The sequence below is a fragment of the Patella vulgata genome, chromosome 6 (assembly GCF_932274485.2).
Source record: "Patella vulgata chromosome 6, xgPatVulg1.2, whole genome shotgun sequence".
In the NCBI taxonomy this organism is placed as follows: Eukaryota; Metazoa; Mollusca; class Gastropoda; family Patellidae; genus Patella; species Patella vulgata.
Genome location: NC_065884.2, coordinates 35,729,615 through 35,746,789, shown reverse-complemented (window position 1 = coordinate 35,746,789; position 17,175 = coordinate 35,729,615). Strand labels below are relative to the sequence as shown.

General features: G+C 34.5%; 1 protein-coding gene across 3 annotated transcripts in view; it reads right to left on the bottom strand.

The window, feature by feature from the left end:
• Nucleotides 1-17,175, bottom strand: part of LOC126825393 (caprin-1) — a 294,531-nt gene that overhangs the window by 150,544 nt on the left and 126,812 nt on the right. For all 3 annotated transcript variants that reach the window (XM_050555032.2, XM_050555033.2, XM_056101546.1), the window contains exons 4-5: nucleotides 14,281-14,442; nucleotides 4,195-4,441 (exon numbers count right to left, since the gene is read on the bottom strand). In XM_050555032.2, the coding sequence (XP_050410989.1) occupies nucleotides 4,195-4,441; nucleotides 14,281-14,442 (409 nt within the window). The remainder of the gene's footprint in view (nucleotides 1-4,194; nucleotides 4,442-14,280; nucleotides 14,443-17,175) is intronic.

Below are 17,175 nucleotides of genomic sequence, written 5' to 3'. Positions count from 1 at the left end.
ACTTGCACACCAAAAATCATCAAAATCTGTGATGGTCATGTCAAAATCGCCCTTATTTTGTGTACACTTGACATGGAATGCCCCTATATAAATTCGTTTCAGATATAAATATTAAAAATCCAACATCTGTTTCACCATATAGTGATCTTGAAACATAATCCCATGACAATGACAGGCATACAGATACCTGTCGTCGTATGAATCCTGAAAAATATTTCACCGTATCGCAACAGGTCAGTACTTAAACTAACACTTATTAAAGTATTTAAACACGGTTCAGTGAATCTAACATCGGCGGCAAAACTGAACGATGACCCACAACTATGCATAGTAATATCTGAACATAGCAGGGATCTTAATCGGCTGTTTTTTGTCGGCTTTAGCCGATTGATCTTTAATCTAGCCGATTGGTAAAACAATGAACCGGCCACTAAGGTATCACAAATCAATCTACTTTCGGCCGATTTACAAAGAATTAATTATCAGGCCGATTGTTAAAACAATGAACCGGCCACTATGGTATCATAAACCAATCTACTTTCGGCTGATCACAAAGAGTTAATTATTACTCGTCGATTAAGAAACACATCAAAGAGTCAATCATTACAATGAATACCTTCGGCTTATTTCATAAATAAACAACTTAATTGAGGTAATCATGCCAAGTACTTGAACACCTCGCAGAATGACACCAGGAAACGTAAACGAGATTTAACTGAAGATAGTGATGTCGGTGTTGACCTTGAACTTCAGGCATGCACGTCGTCAATGGAAGTTCCAAAACCCGGAGATCCTCCCACGTCCAATATAGGTCAACCAAATTATCGGCAATAAAAGACCGTATTAATCTGACGATCATACCTGCGCAGCAAAGAAAGACGATGACAGAACAAGAGTTTAATTCCCAAATCTATAGAAATTGTTTCAAACCGGGCGTTAATCCGAAATGCGTATTTTATAGCAAAAAGAAACACTGCCATTGAAAATATGAACAATAATTGAACGATTTGACAGAACAGCAGGGACATGAAATGACAAAAAAATTATATCGTGATTTTAATTGTTGTGGTGAATTTATTTCTTTAATATCCAGTGAAATTGAGGAAGAGATCCTCTCAGATATCCGAACTAGTCCTGCTACATTAAATCCCGACAATTGTATACAGGTAACGCTAAAAATAAACTAACCGGAATCCCGACAATTGGCCATGTGACCTTTCGCCCGTACAGCATATTTCCGAGTTCCAACTATACACGGAAACCGATTTGTGCTACTTTGTTATTTATATACTTATATAGGTCTACTTTGTTATTTTTATATATATTAACATGTGCTTACGAATATAATAATTTAAAAAAACATTTATATGTACTTGTAGTTTTTACTAATTTATAACTTCCGTTTAGTTGGATGAAACCAAAAGTAGGAATATGCAATGCAAGTTGCTGAAATAATAGTATGACTATAAATGTCGATATTATAGCGATGTTTGCAATTACAAAGATCTTGTTTATACGGAGTTTCAGCTATTATTATCCCAAATACATTATGCAATTAGTGAATTATGCAATTACTGTCGTGAATAGAGTATGCATAAACTAACATGTTTGTTGTTGAAAAGACGACTATCCGTTAGGCCTAACCGTGGCCGGTTCATTTCAAAATGGATTAAGAACCCTGGAACATAGCACAAGAAATTGGATGTTTGACAACAAAATTAAACGCCTTGCGTAATTGGACACATTGACTAATTTTGATTGAACACTATTAGCAGAAATTCAACTCTAGTTATGAATATTTGAACACCGAACAGAAATCGCCGCTATTTACGCAAGATTAAACAATACGAATTTACCAGTGCTACCTCAATTAGAAGGAGAGTTATTGTTTTCCAAAGTCTCGACAAATCAAACTGCTTATCACTCTGCTTACCCAGAGCAGAAAATGCTCATCATCGAACTTAGTCAAGGTATTGATGTGATAAAACTATACACCAACACATGTAAGCAGAGCGATAAGCAATTTGATGGGTCGAGACTTTGGAACACAATAACTCTCATTCTAATTGAGCTAGAATGTTCACACTTGGCGTAGGTGTTTATTAGGTGAATGCCTTGACAGAATTCGGAGTTAGAAGATGAGAATTTTCTGCTTAGAGTAAGCAGTGATAAGCAATTTGATTGGTTGATGTTTTGGGACACGATAACTTTAGTTTTAATTAAGTGAGAGTGAGGACACTTGGTGTATAGTTTTAGCACATCAATACCTTGACTAAGTTCCATAATAAGGATTTTCTGCTTAGCACAAGCAGAGCGATAAGCAATTTGATTGGTCGAGACTTTGGAACACAATAACTCTCCTTCTAGTTGAGGTAGAGTGTTCAAACTTGGTGTAGGCGTTCATTGGGTAAATGCATCGATGGAGTTCGATGATAAACATTGTCTGCTTACGGTAGGCAAAGATAAGCAATCTGATTGGTTGATGCTTTGGGGCCAATAACTTTAGTTTTAATTAAGTGAGAGTGATGAAACTCATTCATTATATCATTACCCATCTTCAACAGAAGGCTTGATCTCGCTTTAACCACGTACATCTTATCAAGGCCTTCACGTAATACCCTGCATATTTCGGCACTAATTTCGATTGGGTATTCACCCAGCTTGTTAGCCTATCAGATTCCTCGATCATTGCGAATACCAAGTCTCGCGCTTTCAAGCTAAAATGTCTACCTGTGATAATCGAGTTGCAAAGTTCAAGCTTCATTCAATGTCAAGGTTTTTGTGGAGGTCGCGATATCACAACTTCTGCTTGGACGCTACTGCTCACGTGTCTGTAGGTAACATAGCTATAAGTTCGGGAATTGTGAAGTAAATAAGCAACGTTCAAATGCTGTAAAACTTGCAGTCGTTGCTTCAGGAACATGATCATTACCTTGACTAAGTTTGATGAGAATTTTCTGCTTAGACTAAGGATCGATAAGCAATTTAATTGGTCAAGACTTTGGAAAATAACTCTTTTAATTGAGATAGAATGTTTAAACTTGATGTTCATTACATGTAGGTGAATGTCTTGACTGAGTTCAATGATTAACATTTCGAGCTAAAGCTAAACAGTGCTAAGCAATTTTATTGGTCGATGCTTTGGGACCAGATAACTTTGATTCTATCTGATAGAGAGTGATGAGACTTGGTGTATAGTTGATAATCGGTTTGATTGCTTGATACTTTTGAAAAAATATATGTGCAATTAATTTGTGTCATCTATTTATTTTGGGATTTCGGCGGGGGACATCACACTGTAAACCAGGTATCATTTAATCTTGTGTATCTAGCACTAATTTCTTTCACATTCGTTTAATATCAAATCATTGTTTAAAAATTCATAAAAACTGTTTAAAATCACCATAAATCGTTTAATTTGTACTTCTGTCCAGATTAAAGCTTGACCATTCAATTTTGATAAGGAGTGTCCAATTTACAAGTGTTTAATTTCTCAATCACTGTTAAAATATAAAGAACCCAATTGATTAATGATGTATAATGGTTAATTTTTGAACAGTGGTCAGGAAATTAAATACTTGTAAATTAAACACTCATTATCAAAATTAATCAGTCAGCTTTTAACTGTACACAAGTACAAATTAGATGATTTTTGGTGACTTTAAACGATTTTTAAACAAAGATTTGATATTAAACCAATGTGAAAGAAATTGGTGCTAGATACACAAGATTAAATGATACCTGGGTTACAGTGTCAGCCTCACTTGGCTTGTTTAAACCAAAGTTATCGTGTCCCAAAGCGTCAAACAATCAAATTACTTGTCTCTGCTTAGCCTAAGCAGAAAATATTCATCTTCAAACTCCATCAAGGTATTCACCTAATAAACACCTACATCAAATTTGAACATTCTAGCTCAAAACAAAACGTGTGACGGATGGATGCAGGTGCCAGACACATTCTAATAATCCCCTGCTTTCTTCGAAAGGCAATAGTGTTTTATTCTTTAAATAAAGAGCATTACATATGATTACATATGTAACCAATTTCAATCCCTCATAATGCTTTAGACCTGAATGCCCGATTTTCTTTTATCTCAAAATAAATTGGTTAGGTTTAGCTTGGTTATCCACTCAATTTGAGTTATCAATTGTGACCCAGTGTTAGAAAAGCTGATCAATTTAAATAATACATACTTTCTGGTGTTTCTTCTGAAGCTGGGCTTGATTTCTCAAAATAACCACAGTTGTTGAGCAATGTTAAAAGGTCTTTGATTTGTTTGTAAGTAGAGCCAACAATTTCTTTGTGACTGCTGTCTAATAAGTTGACAAGATGTACTGAAGCTGCCATTGTTTGTTCTCTATAATTACCAGTTCCTTCTCTTGACGGACATATCAACTGGTAAAATTCATCTAGCTGCTTCAAATTCTCTTCAGTTAATACCTACAAAAAAAAAAAAATTTAACATTTGTTAAATCTAGACATTTGATATTGTGATACCTTAATCTCCAAAATATAACATTCGTGTACTTGGCCCATTTTCTATGCAATTGTAACTGCCAAATTTGATCTAATGTACAGAAATATTAATTGTACATTAAGGCATTTGTTAAAGATAGGTTGGTAGGATTCGAAACATACGCCCACAGCAGCTAAAATCGTTCGGACAGTCAACAAGAGTTGTCGCATATTTTTACTTTTGTCGGTAATGAAACATTTATAATACACTAAAATCTGAATTTAGAGTAACAACTCATTAAGTAATTTTTAAAAAATCATTAGAATTTGTCCATGCCTACAGCACCTAAATCGTCCAAGCAGTCGACAAGGGTTGTCGCATATGTATTCCTTTGTAGGTAATTGGGGGCCTTACAAGACAGTTCCATACAGATCAGATTATAATTTTTGCCGTTTGAGGGTTACAAGGTTCTACAAACTGAAACAAGGGTCTCAACTCTGGAAGTTGTTGAAATTTGACAGGCTTTTTCGTTTTACTAATTTAAATAATGCATATAAATTTCATCGAGATTAGATGATCACTTTTGTCACAAGGTTCACAACTGCCATAACTCTTGAAATTATTGACGGAAATTGCTGAAATTCAATAGACCTCTGTTTCACAAATTTAAATGATGCATATAAATTTCATACATATCGGATGATAACTTTCATCAATCGAGCATTAACAAGGTTGAACAAAGTGAAACAAGGGCCATAACTCTAGAAGTAATAAACAGAAATTGATGAAATTCAATAGGATTTTTCTCTTTACTAATTTAAATGACGCATGCAAATTTCATACAGATCGGTAGATAAATTTTGATGTTAGAGCATTCACAAGGTTCAGTAAAGTGAAACAAGGGCCATGACTCTAGACATAATAAACGGAAATTGCTGAAATTCAATAGGATTCTTCGTTTCACTAATTAAAATAATGCATATAAATTTCAGAAAGATTGGATGATAACTTTTAGCATTAGAGCGTTCACAAGGTTAAATAAAGTGAAACAAGGGCCATAACTCTAGAAGTAATCAACGGAAATTACTGAAATTCAATAGGCTTCTTCGTTTCCCTAATTTAAATATTGCATATAAATATGCGACGGCAAGATACGTCCACATTTCTATGTGGGCATATAAAAACTATTGAAAATCAATATTCTTTTTCGTTTCAAGACCTTAAACTCTGTGTCAAGCCAAAGTCAGAGTTTCCGATAACCGGTATTTTCCGGTTTTATACCGGTCAATTATAACGTGTAGGTCAGCAAAATTTAATATACGTCTCTGCGTAATCGTTTATCATAGCACCCTAGTTTTTGTCCGTCACCTTTTAGTTTTTATTCATTTGACGATGATAGACAAACGACACAATGATCATGTGACAACCACAATTGAAATTTCTTTAAAATAATTTTTTTTTTTTTGACTATGTCATAGCCTTTAATAATATCGACAACATTTATAAAACAAAGCTTCTATCAGCATGTAGTATTGTACAAAGTAAAAAAAATCATAACGTTAAACAGTATTTGAAACTAAAGCTAACTTTGCTGATTCATTGACCCAATTCCAGCGATGTCACGTGTCATCGGTATTCCGAGATTTTATCGGAAAAATATGTTATTAATGACTGTTTCTCGGAATATTCGGTGTTCTATCAGTGGATTATATTCAATGAAGATTTAAATTGAACTAACAACTGGTCTGTGAAACTATCACATGTATGATCCAATTATTATTTTAATATCTACCTGGAATTGATATGGAGCATCAATTAAAGACGTGCGATTCTCGAGATTCACAATACAATCCATGACGAGATCCGCCTGGCATATTTTCACAATGTGTTCAAATTCTCACAACATGTTTCAATGAAGGGTTTATTTATTTGAATACATTTACAAGATTGATTAGCTGTAAAATTTTGTTTTCATCAGACTGGTAAAATTACGAGTGGACTGGTACCGGTAAATTTTTTAAGCTAGCGGAAACACTAGTATTGTTGTAATGAAACTATACACCAAGTTTCATCATTCTCACTTACTGTCTGTTCCAAGAGATACTCTCAAATTCCTTGCCATTTCTTCAGTTTTTAATTTAAACGGCCAAAAATTGGTGACATACCTGAAATTGTCATGTCGAGCCCTAACGCCTAAAAGTTCGATAAGATCCACTCTCCTCTTGGAAATTTTACATATTTCGACAACGTTTCTTTCTCAAAACATCAACATTACGAGTGCGTCTGCGTAATGGGAGACTTGCATTTCGCGTATAGGGTAGACAGGCATCTCCTAATCGGGTACATTCGGTTAGAAATATATAAAGAAGGAAAATTCGCCCGTTTCTTTTGCGGCAGTAATACTTAGATTTCAGACTGTGGATCATGTTTTTTGGTCGGATTAATATTATGTTCTGTTTTAACCCGCTTATTTTGCAGAAACTGTGCATAAGGCCACTCGGTTTTTGGGAGTAAAGTCTAGAGATATGACATTTTTATAAACACTTTATTAGTTTTCCAAAGTACATAGGTTCTGATCAGCTGTATATAAATATTCAAAATATATATAGGTAGTTTTGTGTGAGTCACTTTTCAAAAGAATAAAATATTGTTCTATTTTAATGCTCGATTTGATACTGCAACTGTTCATTATTGTAACATTCTTGTCATTAGAAATGGCATCATTTTGGCACGTTTAGCCCTTATTAAACAAACTTTAATTTCAAATGTACCTGTTTGTTCATAATTAAATTTTAAAACTTTAATTCCACAAATCGAAAAGCACAAACCACTGCGAACATATGAATATATCAAAAGATAGTCTGTAACTATATGCAATAGTCCAAAGTACCTTTTTACGTTGTTTACCCAACCACATCTACAGTGATTTTGAAAAAAAAAACCCAACATATTTTCAACCCTTAAAGCAAACATGTTTTTTTCTAAAGAGTGTTATTCATTGCCATTTAATAATGCTGTTTACTAATTTCGTTTAAGTAATATTGTGTAGATATACGACCAAGCATTGGTCATTTTGTAAGGGTTCCTCACGTTAACATGCTATCATAAATGGCAGTTTCGCCTAAATATATAATAGTTAACACGTGTAACATGCTCATGGGAATATGTTAAGTGACGTCTGTTAAAGGATTATGAGCACCGGTGAAACCCGTCATGACTGCATCGCAGTTAAAGTTTTCCATAATTTTCTGAGCTCTTTCTAAACCCCCTTTTTGCAAAATAAATACCGCTATTTTAATATTCGTCACAGTTCATGGGAATATGTTAAGTGACGTCCGTTAAAGGATTATGAGCACCGGTGAAACCCGTCATGACTGCATCGCAGTTAAAGTTTTCCATAATTTTCTGAGCTCTTTCTAAACCCCCTTTTTGCAAAATAAATACCGCTATTTTAATATTCGTCACAGTTCACTGCTGGATCTTAGATATTCATAGTATTGTTATTTGACAACAGTTCAGATTTATTTCAGATATTCAGCTAGAAAAGACAAAAAAAGCGAATCTTTGAAAATATAACCCCTTGAATAATTGATTATTGTTATCTACAGTTTATTATTTGAAGATGAAAATTGCGCGAGATGTCAAGGAATGAACCAAACTATTATGTAGTTATTTCGAGAAATAGAATTATTTACTCCTCGCAGTGTTTCATTTGAATAGATCTAATCCCACTTAACACTGCTGTAATGGGAGCAAATTTCTGTTCCAAATTATGACTGGTCAATAGTCCGATTAAAAACCAATAGCTAACTGCGTAACAATTTCATTAGGCTTTAAACAGAGCTCCAAATTGGACCAAATATCTTTACATAACGTTACGACATGACTCAAGAAATTTACGCCCAATTAACCAGTCCAAAATTGCAGAAAAACTTATTGCGTCACAAACAAGGCTGTCAAAACGGATACAATATAAACAATACTGTTTGGGGACGAATAATACTTTCTCTGTTTTTAATACTTAAATCACTGTCCAAAGTTTCAGGGAAGACCCCAGATCAGTGATGGGATTTCAAAATTTTACTTGTCGGACATTTTACCGAAAATAAAGGGGCATAACTATTATCGTTATTTAAGCAGACGAATTCGTACCACAATTAAAAGTCACATGTCAAAATATTCAAATCCCGTACGTATTAAAAATAGGTGAACCTCACTATTTTTCATATTTAATTCCCGTACAGTATTCAATTCATACCACAATTAAAAACCACATGTCAACAAAATATTCAAATCCCGTACGTAATAAAAATTGGTGACCTCGATATTTTTCACACTTAATTCCCATACGGCATTCAAATTTATGTCAGTAAATGTCCTACAAAATTAAGCATTTTCGTGATATGTTGAATGAAAGCTTGCCGATCCTGCTTCGGCATCAAATTCCCAACCATAATATTCCTTTAGAATTATGTGTCTTCGTTTATACGGCAGCAAATGAATGCAGAACTTCCGAAATAGTTAAATCACTTGTAAACAGGCATAGCTAACTTCAGCGAATAACACTCTTTGATAGTCACGACAGAGTGACAGGCATCATAGGCAACACAGCAGAATGATTGACGCCTACAAATACGTAAGAATTTGTGCTCATATAGCTATTGGTAGCCCCTCCCCTTTTTGTTATTTTGCTGGGTGCGTACTAGTCTCGGTCACCCAGAAACTCCTAGTCTTCAACAAATTCGTAGAATATTTTTCTGGATAATAGAGACTAATAGCCTACGTGACTCATCACACGGCTTCATAGTAAGCACTGCCTAATAATATGTTAAGCAATATTCGTGCCGCGCTCGAGATCAAGGGAAAGTGCCACTGTGGATGAGAATTTCTATATGGATTCTTAAAAGACGTAAAAGATATCGAAGACAAAATGACTGTCCATTGATTTAGGGTGTTATTTACTCTTACGATATGTGACATCAATGATTAGTTTTTTATAGATGATGTCGGCTCACATCAATGCGATTAAGATGCCCGACAAATGAGAAACCACGAGGTTTATAATCATTCTTATTGAATTGATGAATAGTCCGACAAAAGGAAAGCAATGACTTCTGTTTAAGATTAGATTGATGAATTGTCCGACAAAGGATTAAGTCAGTCAATCAAGGCAGATTAAGTAGTTAAATCAAGGTAGGTTTATACTATAGACGGTATAACCCGATAAATACGTTGATCACTTAATTACCTAATAAACCCAGCGTATTATAGACGATAATAGGGTTGAGTGGTAGTTATACACTCAGTAAACTATATTAATTTCGGAATTTTGAATATTATTCACCTTGTCTTGATGTCCGATTGGGCATATTCCCGGTCGGACAATTTTGGGCGTTTGGAAAAAAGATTCGGACAAGTCCGGAATATACGGGCAAAATCCCATCACTGCCCCAGATTAAACGAAGCGCTGTGATGTTGCTGTACTTGGGATAGATTTGATTGAACGGGAAGAATAGACACACTCCAGCAAAAGCTCAAGTATCCGAAGTCAATCCAGCAATGGCCAGAAAGGGATTTCTCGAGACAATAGATTCAGGAATATGTGTTATGCGTTGCATAACCTTGATTGAAGATATGAAATGAAATGATGTGATTGATGTTTAATGGCACGCCAGCATCAACCGGGCGCAATCTGGTTAATAATAAAACACAGATCCTATTTCGTTTCGTTTTTATAGTTCCAAAAAAACGAAACGAAATATAAATCTGTATTTTAATCAGATTGAACCGGGCGATAATACGCCAGACATAATTATATAAAAATCGTTTTATTTTTGTTGTAGGCTAAATTCAACTTTAAATTGTCTATAGGCAAAGTCGTAAGCAAGGGAATAACTTATATTAACTATGCAATCCGCGATTACTTTTGCATATTATGGCCCAAGTTATTGTGTACGCCTACAGCCCCCTTCAAAATTTCCATCACATGCAGTTCAGGATAAAATTTGTACGCAGTTTATATGAATATCAAAACGCTACAGCCCTCGGGGCCAATTAAATATTCAACTCAGTTGGACAAACTGCAGTGGTCTTGGATTCCGTAAAAATAAAAGTTATATTTTACTGGGCCGAAACAACTTCCTTGACAACCAAGTAGACCGAAACGACTCGAGCCAAACCAACGCCCCCTCCCTCTTCGACTCTTCCGGATAACTAGGTCAAACATGGCTGATGTTCAACAGCGGGATGTAAACAAAACTATGATTTTTCACGAGAGAGAGGTTATATAGCTTTATCTGAATTTGGTTTCCTCGTGTAAGAAAGTAATGGGATGGCAATTCCAGGTATGTCACTAAGTTTTAGTCGTCTAAATTAAAAATTGAAGAAATGGCAAGCAATTTTCGTGTCGTAGTGTCACCTGGAACAGACAGTAATTAGAACTAAAGTTATCTCTCACATAATTAGAACTAAAGTTATCTCTCACTTAATTAGAACTAAAGTTATCGTGTGCCAAAGCATCAACCAATCAAATTGTTTATCTCTGCTTACCCTAAGCTAAAAATGCCCATCTTCGAACTCCATCAAGGTCTCCACCAATCAAATTGTCGTTAGAGCATTCACAAGGTAGAACAAAGTGAAACAAGGGCCATAACTCATGACATAATTAACGAAAATTGCTATAATTCAAAAGGCTTCTTCATTTCACTAATTTAAATGATGCATATCAATTTCAAACAGTTCGGATAACTTTTGTCGTTCAAGCGTTCACAAGATTCAACAAGATGGCTAGTCATCACCCCATCCCTCGCCCTTGAACTTGTTTGGAAGGCATAAGGAAAAACAACTTCTTGGAATATCAATGGGACTAGTCAGAAGATTCATACTCTGATCATAGTAGCTCGGCAAGGCAGGGTTGCTACTCCCTGTAAAGGTTTGCACAACAACCTTTGCCTACCTCAATCAGCTGCTGTATGTTAACCCATTTTTGACAATAGCGAAACAACTCGCACCAAGTGACTCACGGTAGCGAATAAACTCGCAGACCCATCATTCTTGCCAATTATCGAATAAAAAACATACGTTTCAACAAAGGATCTTCCAGTATTTACGTAATAGGTCAGAGGTGAAAATTCACACCGTGTCAATGACTTTGGCAGTATTCCAATATTTTCATGTTGTCACTTACGGCTAATAATTTTATAATATGAAGAGTGAAATGAAATCAGATTTTTTATGATTTACTGCCAGGCATATCGTAGAATATGATAATGTCGAAGAAATCAACTATTTGTTATTTTTTTTTGACGTTATAATGCGAAGAATACGGATACTCGAGCCGAGATCAAGCGTTTCGCCGCCATCTTGGATACGGTGCGCTTTCAAACAGACGATAACACAAAACTTACGGCTAATAATTCTAGATTTTGGAAAACTAAATTGAATCAAAACTTTTGGGATTTAATACAAGCTACATAGAGGAATATTACATTGTCGAAGATTTCAACTATATATTTTTATTTTCGACACAATAAAGCAAAGAAGACGACCATATATCCAAAGAAAGGCAGAAATGTTAAAATGCCGATAGCGATGAAGTGACCGTCACTTGGGGTGATATTTCTTTTTAAAAGTTATATTTACATTTACTTTGAACACTGCTGCCAACGTGAGGGACTATATTTGTGTTCTATTTTTTAAAAAAAATTATTAGGGGATACTTATTCACGTTATTTTACCATTATGACAGAGAAATGTCATAATTTTAGTGGAACTGACTTTTCAATGTTATTTATAGTAATATAATTTCTACTTTGTAAAATTGAATTTTATATCATTGGAAAGAACACGACAATCTGTACATTTTTGTAACAAGAGTATTTCTATGTATAGAAAATATTTTTTTAGTCATTTGCAATTTTGTAGAGGGTATTAGGATTAACAATAATCCACTAATTGGCTTAGGAAATGGGACCTGCTGATTTAATTAGCTTAGGGGTAGGGTAGCTAATCTTTTAATTGGCTCAGGGTTAAATGGGTTAACCAACTAACTTATACATCAGAAAATAAAATACTATAATAGGTTAATGTTTGTACAAAGTTTCAAAAAGATTTCTTGAACAGATAATAAAATATGCTCCAGAAACAAAATCAGGACGGAAGGCTGGATTTCAGAAAATAAAATAATGGGTAAAATTATTTTAAAGGTATCTTGAATAGTCAAATGTGTTTCCATGGAAATTCAAAATAAGTGCCAAGAAGATATCTTGAACAATTTATGAGATATGCTTCGGAAACAAAATTGTACACCAAAAACTAAGTCAAATTTGTTTCCATGGAAACACACAAAATATCAATCCCAGAAATTCCTAAATAGCAAAAGGCACAGCTACTGTAAGAGTAGATGTCTGTACAAAGTTTCAAAAAGATATCTTGAACGGTTTATGAGATATGCTCCGGAAACAAAATTATACACCAAAATTTGTTTCCATGGAAACACAAAAAAATATAAATCCCAGAAATTCCTAAATAGCAAAAGGCACAACTACTGTAATAGGTTGATGTGAGTGCAAAGTTTCAGAAAGATATCTTGAACGGTTTATGAGATATGCTCCGGAAACAAAATTGTACACCAAAAACTAAGTCAAATTTGTTTCCATGGAAACACAAAAAATATTAATCCCAGAAATTCCTAAATAGCAAAAGGCACAACTACTGTAATAGGTTGATATGTGTGCAAAGTTTCAGAAAGATATCTTGAACGGTTTATGAGATATGCTCCGGAAACGTAATCGGACGGACAGACCTCATTTCAATATCCCTCCCTAACTTCGTTTGGCGCGGGATAACAAAGCTAAACAAGGGCCATAACTCTAGATGTAACTAACGGAAATTGCTGAAATTCAATAGGCTTCTTTGTTTTACTAATCTAAATGATGCATATAAATTTCATACAGATCGGTTGATAACTTTTGTCGTTAGAGCCTTCACAAGGTGCAACAAAGTGAAACAAGGGCCATAACTCCAAAATAAATTAACAGAAATTATTGAAATCAAATAGGCTTCTTCATCTTACTAATGCAAACAACATATATCAATTTCAAAGCAATCAGATCATAAATGTAGTCTGTAGAGTGTTCACAAGAAATTGTGGATGACAGACGGACGTATAAAAATGTTGTACCATTTTGAAGGAAATTAAATTCTCCTTAAAATGAAATTAACTTGTCAGATTAATTTTGAACTTTGTAGCATTAAGTTTTTCTCCTAAGGTCAATTTGAAATTTTTTTCACAAATTGTTGACTCCATTGGATAGAGAATTTAATTTGCTTTCAGAAAATCATAAGTTGATAGGTTTTGAGCTATAATCATATGAACATTTCGCATTTTTTTCGATGTTTTTTCTGAATATTGTCAGGATTTGGCGTCATGCATTTTAAAACTCACTAGTAATGAAAGGGTTAATCGAGCAGGATATCGGGGGCAACTCCTATAAACGAGTTGGAAAATGACGATGAATGCATACAAAGGAACTGCATTATTTTAATGTCAATTCCACAAGGGATTTTATTAAATGTAAAGTTTGTTATTTTTCTAAATAATACTTAAATACTATCTTTGTAAAGGAAAGAACATTTTTGTGTAGAAAACCATCTGGTATGGCATTTTTATTACGGTGCATAAACACTTGATAAGTGTGTACATGGCCAAATACAACCGCACAATTTTTTTTTATTTTGCAATATAGCAATTGTCCTGCTGGCAACTGTCTTGCTCCCTTTCTATTTAGGTGACATTTAACAGAAACAAATTGTCAAAACTTACAACTGCTCCATGTTTCCCTGTTTGTAGGTCACTACGAACAGTTTCTGATCCCAAACTATCTAACAGACTTTGTAGTTCTATCAATTCCTGTACTCTTCTCATTTCCATCACTCTCTTCTCCATACGTTCTTTCTTCAATCTTTTCTTTTGTAACCTTTCCACCTAAAAATAAAAATTTCCAGTGTAAGCTAAAATACAAAGTCTTAGGCATCCTTCTACAGCACCTTGTGAAACACAGGCCATACCATAAATGTGTCAAATCTAACTGCGATCTCCAGGAAGTGGGTCAAACCTTAACTGTAATAATAATTACCGATATATAGCCTTATCAAGCTTTATAAATATATTTCTTAATGAAATATCAAGCTCTATATAAGGGGGCGGTGTTATTTTACAAATATTGATGTTCAAATTCGGCGCCCCCTTCAAAAGTTGTAGTTACCCTACCCATGTACACACCACTTGAAGAGAGTAGGGGTTAAACGGAGGGTGATAATTTAGATTTCATTAAAATCTTCATTACTTTTCCTTGTATAAATCTCATCTTGACTCTATATTAGAGTTTTCAGGGTCGCTGAGTTCATTGGTGATGTTAAATTTAAGATTTGAAAATCCAAAATGGCAGAAATCCAAGATGGCGGTAATATTTCCACAAATTCCAAAGTGTTGATATTTTCTCAGTGTTTAATGACCTAACATTTTACTGTTACATTTACTTGCAAGGGATTATCCATTGTGGTTGATATTTATATCAGTAAATTAAAATGATTTAAGTAATTAATGGCTGAATTTGCCAGTGGACTCTTATCTTTCAAAAAAACCATCATAACTAATATGATGTATCTGATGAGACCAACTAGGACTGGTCAAAGTGGACATTCTAGAAATAATGCAGCTCTAGTTTTTGCATATGTGCTTTCAGAACACTATATTTTCATTTTTCCTTGCATGGCGCGTTTGGATGAGATTTTGAAATCTTGTGTAAGGAGTTAGTATATTTGTTTTGATATATTTGGTAGAGATAGTATACTAATACTATATGTTGCAAAAAAAAAACCACTATCTTCAGGGGGTGTGTACAGGGAGGTGGGGGGGGTGTCAGGAAAAAAAAAAAAAAAAAAAAAATGTTCATACATGGGTAACTACAACTTTTGGAGGGGGCCCCGAAAAAATTCATATTTAACACCACCCCCTATCTATATAAATTTGTTTTGAATTACATAAGCCTTTATATCAATTAAACTTTAAATTGCATTAATTATAAAGTAAACAATAAAGTGGGGGACCATTCAGGACTATATCTTATCTGGGTCAGTCTTAAAAAGCTTTATAATTTTAAACATAACATTTCTACTCGAATGTCCTTTCAAATAAAAATGTATTGCAACCGGTTTGGTCTGTTGTGTCTAATGTCTGCATAGTGTTCCTTTATTCTTTTTGAAAAGGCACATTTGTCACGTATTGGGGTTTTTATTTACAAATATATGTAGACTTTATTTCTACTCAGACAATTACAACTAGTGCGGCAAAAAAATTTCTTACCAGTTTTACCACGAATAAAGTAGTAATTTATTGCAGATATAACAATCTTTCTTCATACATTTTTCGAATAAATTTTGGACTGTAACTCTGCACTTTTGCGGATTCCTCAGTGGGTATATAAGTTTCAATTTCATTAGCGTATCTTTTAGATTAGAGTTTGTTCTAAATGCTGTGATGGGTTTAATATCTGAGAGAACGGCCCATTTCCGAACGAATTAATAGGCACCATTTCTCTTTTATGAGCTTGCTAACATGAACAGCAGACGGATTATAATCCATGATAAAAACAAGTGACTTTCGTTTCTTCAAAATGGTTGCCATAGTCGGGCATAACAGGTCTTTTCTGGTTAAAGATTTTGCCCTGTTCTTATTATCTATCACTACTCTGCGTGGAAAGCCCCTTTTTAGATAAAAATTGAGAATGTTTTGGCTATGTCTCTCATCAATCTGGTTAAAACACAGATCCTATTTCGTTTCGTTTTTACAGTTCAAAATTTCGTTTTACTTGTCTTTACTACACTTGGATCTTGAAGACTTGTTATTTAACTCGTGTTCTGCTTGAAATGAGGGGTCAGCCAATCAAATGGTCTGACGAATCGAGTGTTTGACCTTTTTTGCCTTGAACTGTGGGTAATCCACTAGTAACATCAACGCTATAACGTAGGCCATCGAAAGTATAAAAAAACGAAACGAAATATAGATCTGTATTTTAATCAGATTGGTCTTTCATAGTCTATATCTACAAATTAGTTCATAGAAGGTAGGAGTGTGAATGGGTGGGTTTGTTATACAAATCGAAATGTAACTTGTTTGTAATTTGACCCATGTCTCTAGAAAACATTTTTCTCTAGAGTATTCTGCAGTGAACTTGATTGTTTCGTGCATAGAATTCATATCTTTTATAATCTTTTTAATCTAGCCTCAGAGGGGACCTCATGGCCGTGCCAGAGATTTGATGCAAAATTTCATCATTGAATGTAAACACATTATTCTGTAGAACAAATTCTAAGAGTTTAAACATGTAGATGGGTGAAATGTTCCATCTGGTTTGTGTTTTCTTATTGCCCGGGCAACAGGGATAGAAACTAACGCTCACCCGGTCGCCCATGGCGAGTAAAAGTCAGTACGGGCGAATGAAATTCAAAATCAATTAGCTCGTGTGGCGACCTGATATTTTGGTAGTTGTAATAATTGATAATTTGTACTTAATGAACACTGTCATGAAACTAACTTCGAAAATCGTCGCCATCACTATTTACATGTTTTTAATCTTTGGCTGTTCCATTTCGCTTTACCGGTATGAAATCTGAGTAAGCGAGCTTGCTGATTGGTTGAAATTGTATGATAACGAGG